At 38.6% G+C, this 15,390-nt stretch overlaps 1 protein-coding gene across 1 annotated transcript; it reads right to left on the reverse strand.

Moving 5' to 3' along the window:
* Positions 1 to 5,383: 5,383 nt before the first annotated feature.
* mylk4a (myosin light chain kinase family, member 4a) lies at positions 5,384 to 14,200 on the reverse strand. The gene is made up of 15 exons (XM_053330613.1): positions 13,661 to 14,200; positions 10,843 to 10,980; positions 10,326 to 10,422; positions 9,526 to 9,994; positions 9,188 to 9,245; positions 8,905 to 9,118; positions 8,338 to 8,443; positions 7,763 to 7,856; positions 7,310 to 7,419; positions 6,881 to 7,022; positions 6,445 to 6,515; positions 6,210 to 6,338; positions 5,984 to 6,136; positions 5,809 to 5,887; positions 5,384 to 5,437 (listed from the first exon to the last, which is right to left on the reverse strand). The coding sequence occupies exons 1-15, from the start codon at positions 14,198 to 14,200 to the stop codon at positions 5,384 to 5,386; spliced, it is 2,454 nt and encodes an 817-aa protein (XP_053186588.1).
* Positions 14,201 to 15,390: the final 1,190 nt, after the last annotated feature.

A 15,390-nucleotide genomic window follows, 5' to 3' on the forward strand; every position in this document is an offset into this window, starting at 1 on the left:
TAAAGGGATAACTAGACATTATACTTATTGGTGGCAATCCTCAGCAGTGTTAAAAACAGATCACTCACCCAGCATGTTCCCACCGCTGGACGTGGTGACACGTGTACTGCCATTAACTGAACATAAACGTGGTCTGTTCCCCCCAAATCAGAACCACCTGCCCCAGGGCCCTGACAACTGGCTGGTCCTCTCTCTGGACCTCCTTGGAGAGAGAAAGAGAGAGCGCCTCTTGTTTGGACAAACGTCAGGGCCAGCTCCGGGGCTCGTACATGAAACGAAAAGTGGAGCATGGATTCTTACCCTTCACATACCCTCCTACAACCCCGGGCCCTGTCTCCACCCTTTTGAGCAGGACCCAATATTCTTTAATTACGTACAGGAAACTCCTGTTACAAAGGACACTTTCTTAGTCAATCTGCAGGGAGGTTGTGAGGAGTTCTGGGGTCACCCTCCCGTTTTTTCTCTCTCTGGCCTTTCTTACTGAGTGTGTGTGGCCAGTAGGTGTATCGACTAACAAACTATAGAGCATGCCACCCAGAGATTCAGATCACTGCTGACAGCGAACTTTCCCAAAGCCAAGATGGCACCTGGTCTGTGAACGTAACCCCATCTTTAAACACACAACACCCAAACGGCAGCCAGCATCCCCACCTCTGATACCAGCTCCTACCCTGACCAAACAAACCACCTCAGTAGCAACTTCTGTCTTACTCTCTCCTTCACATATACTGTATTAAAATACTTGTCAATATTAATAATATTTAATATAGTAGGACAAAGAGTTAGACATGTCAGTAAGCTTTTTTTCACGCTCAGCTTCTTTCCTCCGGTGGTCTCTAACTGACAGGAACTCAGGCACTATTTGTTATCTTTAGGCCCAATAAGTCCATCTGGTTTTGGTTTGGCTCCTCGAGATCGCCCCTGGAGATGTGGATAGAGGGGACTTAGGGGTGAGGCGGGGTAGTGGAGGGGCAGTTCTAACTGGCTTTTTTTTTCTCCTCTTAAATTGAATTTCTCACCATTCCAACCTGGGCCTTGGACCAGGGATCGAGCGAGAGCTTGCATTCGGCTTCCAACCCTCAGGCTCCTGAAAAGCTATGCAAAAAAAAAAGGTTGAGAGAGAAAAAAAACCCTCCTTGGACAAAATCAGTATCACCTGTTTTGCCAAGTGACTCGCATGTTCAGAGTAATGGCTATTAACTGACTCAGTTTTTCTCCGCCTGTGTTTGTTATACAGGAATGTATGAACTCTCTCTGAACCACTCCTGACATGAAACTTTTAGTGTCTGATGAAATGATGTGTGAAAATAAACAAATAGTAGACTAAACAAAGCTGCCAGTCTTTCATAGGAAATACTGATGGAAAGTATTGGTAATTCATGTTTAAGGTGTTATATTTAAATGTTGTAAAATATTTATTTGTAATACAAATTGTGAGAAATCTTTTTTTTTCAAACTTCTGTACAGTAGCCAACATAAAATATCTATCTATCTATCTATCTATCTATCTATCTATCTATCTATCTATCTATCCATTTATTATTGAGATATTGTTTTAATAAAAAAGCTGAACCGAGCACATTTGTTTTGGTTGTAATCTAGCTATACAGCTAGCAGCTAATATCAGTGTGTCTTTCAATGAATCCACACTTCTTTTCTTTTTTTCAAATCTTGTTCATTTACACATATAGTAAATATTCAAATTAACTGTCCCTTTTAAAAGAAAAAGGGAATATTTGAATTTATTACTTGCTAGGATTGGATTTGAAGTTTTTTCTTTTAGGCTTATATAAGTCATTTTCATATTTTCTTTTGGTTTTGATATTTTTAAAGTTGTTTAAATATTCCTGTGGTGGTTTTCCATTTTTGGCTGCGCATCACTCTTCTCATCCACTTTCTAAGAAGAGATTCTACGAAAGGATCTCAAGCCTAAGTCGATTTCAGGTTTTCATACGGGTGGAAGACAGTTTGTCTCTCTCAGCCATCTCTTTTGTCACTGTCCAGTGCATGCAATGTAAATCAACATGAAATCAAAATCAAAATAACCCAAAACTGTGAATTATTTTTTTCGGCCCTCACAATTTTATAGCCATGACAGTCTCAAACTACTGGATGTAAAAGTGGTCAGCTACTGGGTTTCTATACTTTCGGTGGGAGAGTTTGCTTTTCTGGTATTTCAGTACAATTAAATACATGTTTCCCATGGTATTCCCCCATAAAGTCTGCACTTATCCCTGACTAACCCTGTGGGTTCAGTAAAATAAGACCTTACTGTCTTTTAAAAGGATAGAGCAGACTGACAGTGAAGGTATACTTTGTGCAAATGTAGCTTGAAATCTACGAATGCTCCTCACAAACTTGCTTTGCTGTTTCCTCGCTGTGATTCCCCGTATTTTTTTATGCCTCTCAGCCCTTCCTGTGACCTCTGCAAAAATCCTCAAAACGCACTTTTTTCTCCAATATATCTGAGTCAAGCCCCTATTCCCCTAACATTATCACCATCCCACAGACTCAGTTTATTTTCTCAGGTGAGCGAACTGTATTGCTCACACTGGCTCCCTCAGATGCTCTTTATTAGGCTCCGGGAATCAGCTGTACTTTCATCTTGAGTAAGAGTGTGTGTTTGTGTGTTTAAGGTTTAAATAGACCAGTACTGAGATTATGAGATTCTCACCAAAAATAGCTCACTACATTGTGTGAGATAGAAAAAAAAGCCTGTTTTTAATCAGACAGAGTGAATGTTGTCTTCTAAATGAGAGTTGTTGATTGTCACTAAATATATCCCAGAGAGAGCAGGGAATAATCTAGTTGGAAATATTTGGTTGATTTTATATTTAACTGTAGCATTAGGGGAGCACAAATCTAACATAATTTGTTGCATATTTAGGATCTGGATAAGTGAGAATATAAGATTTTACCTCCAGATAAGACATGTTCTGTTCTTTGAAAATATTAGATTTTATCGTCTTTCTATCCAACCTAATACATTTTAAAATACGCAACAATGCAAAGGGGCATTCATTGTGACCTCTGTCTTTGGGTGTAACCAGGGCAAAGGTCAAATCCCCACTTTCAAACATGACCTTTTGCTGGTCTTAAATGTCAGAATCCCTGAAGAGAGGAGAGGTTTTTTCGACATGATGATTAACATATGATTAGTACCTGAGTACCTAAGTCACAATTACTTAACTAATTTTTATATTACATACATGAGTGTCAACCCTTTTTGTCACACATGAAACAGTTATTGAACACTGGTTTGTATTTTCTTATTTTCTTCTGTTAAGTGTTATTTCATGACCATGTATTAAAAGGCTATGGACTTTATTGTATGATGTCGAAACTTTAAAAAAATAGCGATAAAAGCAAACACACTTTGATTTAAGACACAATTTCAGTTTAATGGCTGTGTACACACTTCAAAAGTACATGCTGAATTTGAACTTGTTTATACTCGGTGAGAACAACTTATTTTAGTGGCACACTGTGTTCAACAACAATTAAAGTTAACGTTCATCATGAGATTAAATTAAACTCATATATGGGTAGTTCTAGTAAAATATCATCAACTTATGTAGGAAGTGTATTACTTTCAGTTAGTGAACCTTCATAGAAGGCAATTCAAAGATAACTCTATGATGTGGAAAAAGCATCTATAAGGTAACATAATCACACAGCAAGAGTGGCACCAGTGTGATATGACAACTCGAGCATACAGTACAATAAAAAAAAAAAGATTAAAAAAATTATTACTCTGTGTGTCAAGTTTAAGGTTTAATGGCTGATAAAACACATAAAGACATGCAACCTTCAGCAATCTACCAAATGCTAAATTTAACAAAGAATTAGAATAATACATATAGCTGATAAGACATGAATTGTATTGTTGAATTGTTTGTTATGTAGTAAAAATATACTTTCATTATAAACACAGGGCAAAAGCAGACTAAAACAGACTAGAGGAGAACTGACAGCATACCAGCATTTCCAGTGGAACTACGGTAGCTTCATGTATAATCTATGTTTAAATAAATAACATTATAAAGTGCACATACCACAGCTCATGACACCAGCCACATAAATTCCATTCTGTCCATACGCACAATACACATCTACCATTTTATTGAGTCTATCCGCTTAGATTAGATTTGTTTGTGTTTTCCTTAAATAGAATTTGACTCCAATATGCGTGTTGTATTTACAGTTCAGCTTCTATTTACAGGCCAAAAAAGGATATTGGAAACTATCCATAAGCAAGAGAAGAAATGCCACACAGATTATTTCCATCACACATGATGCATCATGCTGTAGCATTAGGTATTATTTGAGGTATTATTCTAAAAATCTAAAGCTCTTATCCATCTCCAGAGGATGAAAACAGCAGTGAAAAGTGACAGCAGAGTGGTTAGAGATACAGTGAGTGATAATGTAGCCCTGAGTAGATATTTGAAAGTGAACTAGAGCACATTGAACATTCAAGGCAAATGTGCCACACTGAGTTCATGCATACAGTATGATAATACTGTTTGTATCTAATGAAGTTAGGTCAGAATATGAGTTTAGGACTGTTTTTGAAATGTCATATTCAAGGGGATGAAAAACAATACAGAAAGTAAAGTAATACAGTAAAAAAACACACTTTAACAGATGATTGGGCATTATTTTGACAAAGTGTCAACAATAATTGAACCTTGTAAGATTCACAAAGGTAGCATTTCTTGTATGGCAATTGTACTGGGTTATGTATAAGATATTTTTGTTATTTTGTTCAAACTTTGTTTCTGTAACATTACAGTTACAGATTCATTTAATGGACTTACAATATAATGCATGATGGAAATATTCACTTTTATATCTCAGTTAAACAAAATTGACTCTTGTATATTGCTTGCACTAACACAACACAGTGGATCACATGTCAGGAAAAGGTAAATGGGGCGGCTAGAATTTCAGTTCTTGCTACATGTGCACAGACTGAAATTTCGGTCATTTTCATGGACAGGAAGGTTGGTCCGAGTGGCCGTAGCTGGAGCCATCACATCATCATAGAGCCCTAAAAAAGACATTGAGGGACAATTCAGTCTTGTAAAGACACTGTCACTGCACATCTGCACAAAATTTAAAACATGCTTCCCCCTTGTGGATGGTTAGAGAACCTTCCTCTAAACACACATTGATAGGTGAAATACAAAAAGGAAAGAACACTGATCAGTGTAACAGTATACTTTTTATTACTACTGTTTTTTATTCTTGGTCTGTGTCCCCCATGACCGCTGAGCTTGCTTATAAAAACACTTGGCTTTTAATACTTGTATATGGCAACACCTGGGTGTGAGAGAAATATGTCAGAACTGACAATAAAGTTGACTAAAATGGACCCACCTCAACTATTAGTCATGGGCACGCATGATGAGCGTCGTGATCTGCACATAGTTTTCTGTGAAAAAGAGAAGGGCAGCAATAAAATTTCAATTCATGATTAATTGAAATATATGTATTATTTTGACACATAAATTCCCTAAACATATTTGTGTCTCCAATTAGTTTTTCTTATGCATATTTCACTTACATATCATAAAAACATTATTACATTACTGTATGATTTCTATATATTTCATCGACATACTAGAGCAACTACAAAAGACAACACACTTTGTATTGCTGCTAATTAAAAATGACATTAAAATAGAAGTTGATGTTTGATGTTGTCCAAGATTCTTCAATGTTTCAATGCTACTTTGTTCATTTCAGATCAACAATCTTGTGTAGTTATTTATGAAACATGGAGGAGAGCACTGTGTATTCTACCTTGGTATACAGTCGGTGATGAAGGACTGAGTCAGCAAGCCAAGGATGTCTCAAGGCCTCAGATGCCCCCATCCTCCAACTGAAAACATAAGTGATATATTGGGTTAAATCTCATCTGATGTCAGTCTCACTTAAGGACAGAAAGACTCAGTAATACAGAGCAGAAGACTGATACCTTTTGTTTACAATGAGGAGTCTTTTGATGAAGTCTTTGGCCTCCTCGGACGTATCTATAAACTCTGGTTCATCAAAGTTCCACTGACAGGACAAGATGTTATTCAGAGTCTGGTTGTCATCATCGCCAAGGAAGGGACAGAGACCACTCAGACTAACATGGAGAGACAAATAGTCATCAGAACTGGTTTGTGCATGTCTCTGTATGTGTTTGCATGTCTACTTACATCATGTAGGTGATGACACCGAGGCTCCACATGTCTGTATTAAACGACACAAAGTCGTAGTTGATCACTTCAGGAGCGAGAAACTCAGGGGTGCCAAAATTCACTCGCAGCTTCTCCCTCGGTTTATATCTATTTGGAGACATGATTAAAATCTTTATGATTGATATTTTAATAGTTTGATTAAAGTTGCTGACTAAATAGAAGTGAATTTTCTGAGGTAGATAGCAACACTTACATTCTGGCAAGACCAAAGTCAATGATCTTGATCTTGTTTGTGACTCTGTTCACGCACAGAATGTTTTCTGGCTGAAATTCAGAAGAAAATTTTTTTTTTTAATATTAGAGGACAGTGGTGGAAGAAATACGTTTGCTGTGATCCAACAAATATTAAACAACATATGTACAATACATAACATTGAAATACATCATCTGTTATAGATGTAAAATAAAGACCTGAAAACTAGCAACAACAGCTATGAATTAAATATAGTGGAGTAAAAAGTACCCTCTGGAATGTGGTAAAAAAATAAATTGAAATAAAATTGAAATACTCAAGTGCCAGTACCTCAAATGTACTTTTTTACATTCCTCCACCGAAAGAATAATGTGTTCATTTTCTTTCCTGTATCACATGATTTAGGAGGGAAAAAAGTAAAAGTGTCAAACATTACCTTTAAGTCCAGGTGTAGGATGTACATTTTGTGCATGTGCTGCAGACCGTCACAGATCTGCCTGATGAACAGCACAGCATCCAGCTCCATTAAAGTGTAGTTTTCATCAATGATCCTGTCAAACAGTTCCCCTCCACCAACACTAAGGTAACCAAAGAAAAAGCACAATGTAAAACACTACTCAAGAACATCATTTAAAGCATCTAATCTAATTTAGTCTATTGTACAGATGTACTCTTCAAGATAAATTTGTTATATAAATTCAATTAATCATTTATTTGATCTCATAATTAACAGAAATGCTGCTGTGTATTATTGTCATAGCTCTTAATGAACAAAATAAATGTTATCAAAGACAGTTCTCATTATCAGGCGTTCATTATTCTGTTTTCATAAACATGTGCTGAAAGTATAAAAGAAGGAGCATACTATTCAAGCACAAGGATGATGTCATTCCTTGACTCATAAGCTGCATAGAGTTGGATCAGGTTCGCATGGTCCAGATTATTCATGACCTGGATCTCATTCTTCACCACGTCCTACCAAAAACACAGGTGCAGACAGACAAATGCAGAAGCAGACATACAGACACAGATGCAGACAAACACAGACACAGGGAGCACACACGAACACGAACACGATGAGAGGTGTCAGCTGTTCTCTGCTATGAGACAATGCATCTTCTCTCTTCTAGGTCAAATATTTGTCACCTAGGTGAGAAGTATTCCCTCAGCTTCTGTTCCAGTGTCCTTGCGTTGTACTAGTATAGTATGTACTAAAAATTGTAACTGTGCCGCTGCTTTTGATATCATGTGGCGTGGCTCTCTCTGTATCAAAATAGGACTAACTTATTATCAAGACATTGTACGTTCAATGCTGTACCTTATCTTTCTGAGACCTGGCTTTGATGACCTTCGCTGCCAAAGTGAGACCAGAGGAGTTCTCAATACACTTGTGCACCTGACCAAAACGACCCCTGACAGAAAGAGAAAGAGAGAGAGAGAAAATCAGCTTGCAGAGTCATAGTTGCCAACTCTATCACCCCTACACCCTCCACACAATTTTTAAAATAAGCGTAGAAAATGCTGTTTGCGTGTTCCCGTGACAAATCAAAAACTGGTCTTCCTTTTATGGGAGTGTTGTACTTAATCTGTTATTTCATTAAATCTGAGCTGGGTTGTGTCTCCTCTTTGAAGATTTGGATTAACACTTGGTGATTAGCTACCAGCTGGCACCAGGGATACAGTTTCACATACCACTCAGTCCTAAAGTAAAAATAACTGCCGTGACTCTAAAGTTATGAACCAGGGGAGAGGGGGAGGAGGGCTAGAGAGAGGGTTACGCAATTAGGCTTTATGGCAAATTGAGAACCTCTTTCTCACTGTAGTAGATCAACTTGTCATCATTCTCTTTCATTTTTTGACATTATATAAAGATTTGAAGAGTGTGGCGCTCACCCGCCTAGGACCTCCTGCCAGTTGATGGTGTAGAAGTTGATGATCTGATTGGGCTTGGCTGACACAATGCGGTGATTAAACGGAGCTGCTGCAGGAGGGGTGGAGTCTAAAGTAGAAAAAAATAATCTGTTTTGATAAGTTATGAAGAATGTAAGAAGGGACAAACAACATTATTATTGGAGGGTACATGGCTGCCAGAAGAAGTTAGTACACTGTGTACTAACGTGGCATGGTTGTTGCCTAGGTATGGAAGAGAAGTAACCACTAGTCCTTCTGCCAGACTTGCTCAAGAGGCTCAAGAGCCAAGACCCATTTAACTGTACCAACTTAGCTTTCTCAGATCTTCCATAAAGAAAGCAAGAAAGCACTAGATGAAAAAAGAATACAACTATAGACTCTTTAATATGAGCATTTCTAGCTAATAGTACAAAACATGTAGATACTGTGAGTAAAATTTTAAAAAAATGAATTTATCATGAACTTATTTGATCCTGCCTGTAAGGGGTATTGTTAGGGGCCAAATGAATTGTCTCAATACAACTCTTTTATTCAGTAGTTCTGACTCACCAATATAGTACCTCTCTGGTTCGTCATCATCACTCTTCGTTTCCACATCATTCTCTGCTTCCTTCTTCTGTCTCTCTTGTTCCACCCTTGCTTTTAGGTCTAACTGGAACTCAACTCCATCTGCCCTGAAGACAGCCCACCCCTCAGACTCCAGGATCTGTTCATCCTCCTTGTTGTCTTCCTTCCCCTCCTCTTCTTCTTTCTCCTCCTTCACCTGTCTCATTGTGAGTGTCTCCACCATAAAATGTTCTTCGGTCACAATCGACATGGTGCTCATGCAGACCTCTGCTATCTGGTCCTGCTCAGCCTCTTGAGGTGGGGACTTGCTTTGGTTTTCATCACTGCTAGAACAAAGTTGATGTTTTAATAAGCTTTGGTGATTTTTTTAATTACAGATTGTACATATTTTGGTACACAGATGGCCAAAGTTTTCTTTGAAAGGGCACAAAAAAAATTGAATCAATTAAATATGTGGATGATTGCAGTACCAGACACATTCAAACAACAATCCAAAATGATCCATTCCATACCAGATGAATGAGGCTCTATCCCACATAACCACCGCATTAACCACTGCAAATAAAATACAAACATTCTGTGTTGCAGTTATATATATACTACCTTGTCACAGTCTGGTCTTTTTGATCATCATGGGCAGCAGGGAGTTCTGGTTTTTCGACTACTTCTTCAGCAACAGAAGCCTCCTCCTCCTCCTCCTTCTTCTCCTTCTTCTCCTCCTCTTGGACTTCCTGCTGCCCTTTGTCTGTCTCTTTCACCACATCCTCCACATCAAGCTTTGGTTCTTCCTCTGTAATCGCTGCATCCCCCACAGCCACCTTTTCCCCAAGTTCCTCCTCCTCACCAACCCCTTCAACTGACTGATGTTTTTCCTTAAATATTTGGGCATCTTCACGCAGTAAGTCTACCAAGTTGAAACCAGAAGCATCAAGTTGCTGATCTTTAGGAGGTACTCCTGCCTCCAGATCCAGATGTCCAGGGGTGATCTGGTGACCTGATTTTTCTGCATTCCCCTGGTTGAGTTTCTGCACCTCTTCAAGCAGCAGCACCTGCTTTTTTAAGGGGATATGATCTACAAGAAGTTTAAACAGAATTAGTATTTAGTCTAAATCATATTGAGAAATATTGCTTTTTTTGTGATAGGGTAAAGGAGCAGTATGCGATTTCCCAGTCTTTCATTCTAACCTTTTGAACTTTGTTCATGTGTCACAGTTTACACGCTAGTAAGCTACAGCTGCACATATGGAAGAAATCACTACAACTAACAGAAAGTAATGATCCTCTCATAAAAAGAGCTAATTCAGGTTTTCATTTACATGTTACTGCTGTGGTGCTATGCAGGGACACTGGCATTGAAACACTGACATATTTCTGTAGAGGTAACAGTGTATTGATCTCAGCACCTGCTGTGTCTGGAGGCTTCTTCTTCTTTTGAGCTTTCAGACCTTTAGGGCTCAAACAGGGCTTCTCTGTGCCATCTCTGCCTCTGTGGTCTTTCAACTGTGAAATACAAATATGGAAAAAGAAAAGGAAAATCAATACAATTATTGTCGAAGAAATCTCATGCTTTGAGTCTTAGTAAAACTTTTATCTTAAAGGAATATTATGACATTTATATAATGTGAATTTGGTTTTCCTCTTCACCAGAACTTCACAATTTGTTTATTCTAAAATAGAAAGCTAGATGATATTGGTGTTATTTACTATACCACAGCTAAAATGTAATTATTCTTTGTATACTTGTATACTTGATTAGCTGTGGTGTGGTAACACACAGAGAGAAGCAACACTCATAGTATCAGGACAGCACTGACAGACGATGTAAGGACAGTACACAAGAGGAACATGGAGCCATGAAAAGCAAAAGTGCATGAATATAGACACTTTTCTGCATACAGACTATAAGTACAATAAACCTACAAAGTTTCGGCATTTGCGTGAGGCGAGGAAATGCTTTGGTCCATGGAGCTTTATCTTGTGAGAAGGCTGCAGAACACTGGACTCACATGCAGGAGTTATATCTTGACTCCCTTTACTGGCTTTATTAGAGGTAGTTTTCTAGTAGAAAACAAGACAACATGGCAATACTTATTAGTTTTATATAAATGCACATGTAATGGAAGAAATGTCACATATAACGTATGATGTCAAAAAACAGGTTGATATCATGGGCCACATAATACACACATGACAAATGAAACAAACATTAAATGAATATTTCAATAAAATTACAGTAACATGTTGATTTGATGAATACACACAACATGACAAATGAATCAAGTTAATAATGAATGAAATGACAAAACAATGAAATTGGCGAAAATACAAGCAACCCTTCCTCTGTTTTCCATTTACAGATTAGCACATTTATTTCATGTCTCTATGCACAAACTGACATGTAATGGCATGCCTTTGATTATACATGGCAGATGGACAGACAGCAGCAGGGCAGTGAATTTATAGCTTATCACTTGTCACACTCAGCAACGGAATGCAATGCTGACCCCGAGTGGAAAATATTACAGACGAGCGTAGGGGCTGTTGTTCAAATACCTCAGATGAGGAAACTCACTAAACACTCTCTGATCAGGTTAGCATGGAAAAACCTGTATTGAACCTGGGATGTGTCACACTTGTCCTTTGGATGTTGTCGTGAGTTAAACAGCAGGTGACATATTTCGAGTGCAGTGTTTCCCCAGTGACAGTGATGTTTGCTTGAGTTCAAATCTCTCATTGGTAGACTGATGAGAGCATGTACAGGCAACAGTAACAGAAATTACTTCGAAATCTCACACCTCTGGAGGTGGAGGAAGATGGAGCACCTACTTGGTAAGTGCTCTGACGATAGCAGAAATTCCCTGAAATGCCAGTCACATGGAAGCCAAGAACTATGAATGTATGGTATGTAGTAACTAATCCTCAGAATATAATCTAGCCATAAAGTTTGTCTGTGATAATTTATCACAACCCAAAACCTTAATTGACATTATGCAGATTAAATCAATCCTATCTTAATCTAACACAGCACACTGTACACTGTGCACTATGGCATTCTTTCTTCAAGTATGTGATAATGTCAAAAGACGTCACAACCACTCAGGTGAGTTTGCTTTTTCCTTGTAGTTGATAGAGGAAAAGAGATATGATGCTGGCCTCTGCAGCTACATAAGTGATTGGAGTATTGTGATAACATGCTTTAGGGTACCCGTAAGTGCAGCTCAGCCCTCTGATGATAGTCAGCACTAAGTGACCTTTATACGAGGAAGCAGGTCTGTCTTATGATTGAATAGAAAAATTTAAAAATATTCAGGTTTGATCTGGAGATGAGTTGTGCCACAGGAAATTCTTTAAAAATGCAAATTTGAGTATTTTGTTCATTGTGGGAATTCCAGTGTAGACAAAATTGAACTTAAGTACAGTACAGTAGGCATCCAGACATACAAGTGCAAAGCACAGTGGCCTCACTAACATTACATTTACATAACTCCCTCTTTTATTCACTTATACTTATCTGAACGTGTACCAACTATTCTGAAATACTGCATGGACTGTTAAATACAGACTTTTACAAGTACCTCTAAATCAAAAGTACCTTGACAGCATTATCAGCAGGACTCCCAATAAAATTTTATGAAGAACTATTTTGCACTGCAGGAAGTTTTGCAGTTTTTTAAGAATCACGTGGCATGAACTTAATGCAATACCCAGTGTGTAACACATTACAACTGAGGGGTAGCCACTGAAAACAAGTGATGTACAACATACCAGAACTGAAATGGACAGTAGAGAGACTAACAACAGTCAGATGGATGGAAATATGCCTGGTTTAAGTGAGTCAGTGAGAGGAGGACACTGCTAAAGAGTGAAGGGGAGAAAGACTGACTCATCACAATATGTTGACACCTGACTCCCAATCAGTTGAAGGGGTTAAAGACCTTTTAGACCACAAACATTACAGCCCACATCCAAAAACAGCATTTCTAAACCGGGCCGTTCTCATTTCACCTTTGACCTCACACCAGCCCTGTTGTGCTGTGTTGGGGGATCCCCCCACAGTGCGCTTCATGCCAAGGACACCACGTTGCACTCAGCACGGGTAGACATCCAACAAGCATAAATGTGAGTTAAATTGGGGTTTTATGTAAGTTATAAGTGACATATTGATTACGCAGTAACTTACATAACACTATTAAATTAGCCATTTACCTTCAAACATTTGGCTAGCTAAACATACCAAAGCCCAGACACTACCTGTTAACGCAGTCCCATTATATGGAGAATTTAACATATAAGCCAAGTCACATTCAAGAGGTTTGTTGGACTTGTCAGCTTTGCTGCTATGATCATTTTCACATGTTCTGCCAAGAACAAGAAGATACTAATAAGATCTAAGAAATCAAAGTCAGCATGGAAAATTTGTAGTGTCTTTTTCAGCACAGAAAAGGACAAGAGTGGATAAATAAAACTAGATCCATAGTGATTGAAGGGCTGTGATGGATGGCAACACTTGTTGGTACTTAACATGTAAAATGCAAACTTTGGTGTACAGAATTTAACATGTCAAATGCACACTTTACACTGATGAACTGTTAAAACTGTAAGGAGTGTATGCTTATGACTTAGTTGGAGCATAGTTCTTTAAATCCTACAGAATGAAACAGAATATTGCAGTCTCTTCACATTTGACTACAATTTAAGATACACACACATGAATCATTACTCAGGTTCTTGGTCTCACCTTGTCAAGCTTCTTCTTTATTGTGTCTGTACATGATTTCCTCTTAGTGGCTTGCTTTCCTTTACTGTCTTTAGGTTTGACACCCTTTCTGGCTGCAGGGCCTTTGAACATCAGCTCCATAACACGTGAGCTCTTCACAGTTTCGCCAAGGAAGCCGATTACCTGCTGCATGCTGAGGACTAGTTTTTCCATGCCCTCGAGTTTCTGAGCCTGCTGCTCGGACCGCTGGTTAACCGCTGACATTATGGTGGTCATCTCCTGGCATATATCCCTCACCTCTTGCCCCATGACCTGGGTCTGGTTCACTACCTTGGGTGGAAAATAGATCTCCTCCTTGTCAACTTTGAGATTTTCCATATCCTTTTCAATGCCATCAATGTCCTGAGACATCCCATTGAGCCGGTTGAGAACCTTTTCTTGAATGTTGATGAGCGTGTCCATCTTGCTGTTCAGTGATTCAATCCGATTTTGTATGAGGTCAAAGCCTGTGATGTTGGCATCTTTCTGGTCTCCTCCTGTGTTCATCATCAAGGAACTCATGGTTTCCTGTGATATAAAAATCACGTCAAGGCACTACCTTGAGACAAAAAGAGGACAAATAACGTCTGTGAAACAGACGAAAATACTTTTTCAAAGATAGTAGCCAGCTCTACCCTTCGGTGCTCCCCGTTGGTTTGCAAGCTAATAAAAGAAGAATTCGTCAGTCCATAAAAAATATTAAAGATCAAAAATCACTAGCAATGCAGATGAAGATGTTAAATCTTTAAATTATAAAGCTCAAGAAAAGAGCTCTGATTGGAAAAAATCTTCTCACACCTTATCCCCGGTGTCTGCTTCTCTCCACACTAGAAATGGTATTAAGAATGGAGTGAGCCAGTGTCCCTAAATGTAAATGGACTGCCTACGTCAGCAGGGGTCAAGTGCTCAGGGTGGGGGCTTGGCACTGCTCAGGCTATGGGACATTTGAGAGCCTTTAAGTGCAAAGCCCACCTCCGTCACTCGCCTGCTAGGTGTCAAAATGGGGACTATACACAGTACTTCTTCAGCATGGGAGACAAGTGTGTCAGTGCTCACTCATTTTTGCCATAGATCTTTTTTTTCAAATGACAATGAAATTGTAACAGATGGTCCAGATTCTTGAGAGGTACCTAAAAAAGGAGGATAAAGATGGAGTTTTTTTCTAAGCAGAAGAAGACATTTTCATGTTATCGCAAAATACAAGATAAAGAACAAAATTTAAATTATTTTTTATGGCATTGAAGAGTCTGAAAGGACCGGGCTGTTAGTTATTTGGGACTGATGTCTGTATCCAACTGTGAATGAGAGCGATGTTGCAATTCAGATTCCCTCTTTATCTGCTGAATGCCAGTAACTTGCACCCAGTGTCAGGGGAAACGTGAGGAAGCCTGTGGTTCCTGGCTATGAGGACCCACAGTAAGATGTTTAGCCCTTCTGCTGAAAGAAGAGCTGGGTGACACATATGATTTATATGATACCTATACTCACTGACAAAATCATCTAATGTTAACCTCCCTTAAGAGAGTGAGGGATCAGTTTTAACTTAGCTCTTGTAATATGACCGTAATCCATATTCCCTATAAATCAAAATGTGTATGAACAACAGATGTGTTTCTACAAACTCACAGGATATAAATGCCAAATAAGAGAATGAATGCTATACTCAAAATTATTTAAATAGAACGCTGCAACATACTCAAGGTTGGTTAATC

The sequence above is a fragment of the Scomber japonicus genome, chromosome 12, assembly GCF_027409825.1.
Source record: "Scomber japonicus isolate fScoJap1 chromosome 12, fScoJap1.pri, whole genome shotgun sequence".
Classification (NCBI taxonomy): Eukaryota; Metazoa; Chordata; class Actinopteri; order Scombriformes; family Scombridae; genus Scomber; species Scomber japonicus.

Bases quoted from the DNA above. Each gene is read 5' to 3' on its own strand.
- mylk4a (XM_053330613.1), bottom strand. From the start codon at position 14,200: ATGAGTTCCTTGATGATGAACACAGGAGGAGACCAGAAAGATGCCAAC. The intron at 9,246-9,525 runs GTAGTATATATA...TTGTTCTAGCAG, and splicing joins AAAGACCAGACTGTGACAAG to TGATGAAAACCAAAGCAAGT. The intron at 9,119-9,187 runs GTCTGCATGAGC...ACAATGAGACAG, and splicing joins AGCAGGACCAGATAGCAGAG to GTGAAGGAGGAGAAAGAAGA.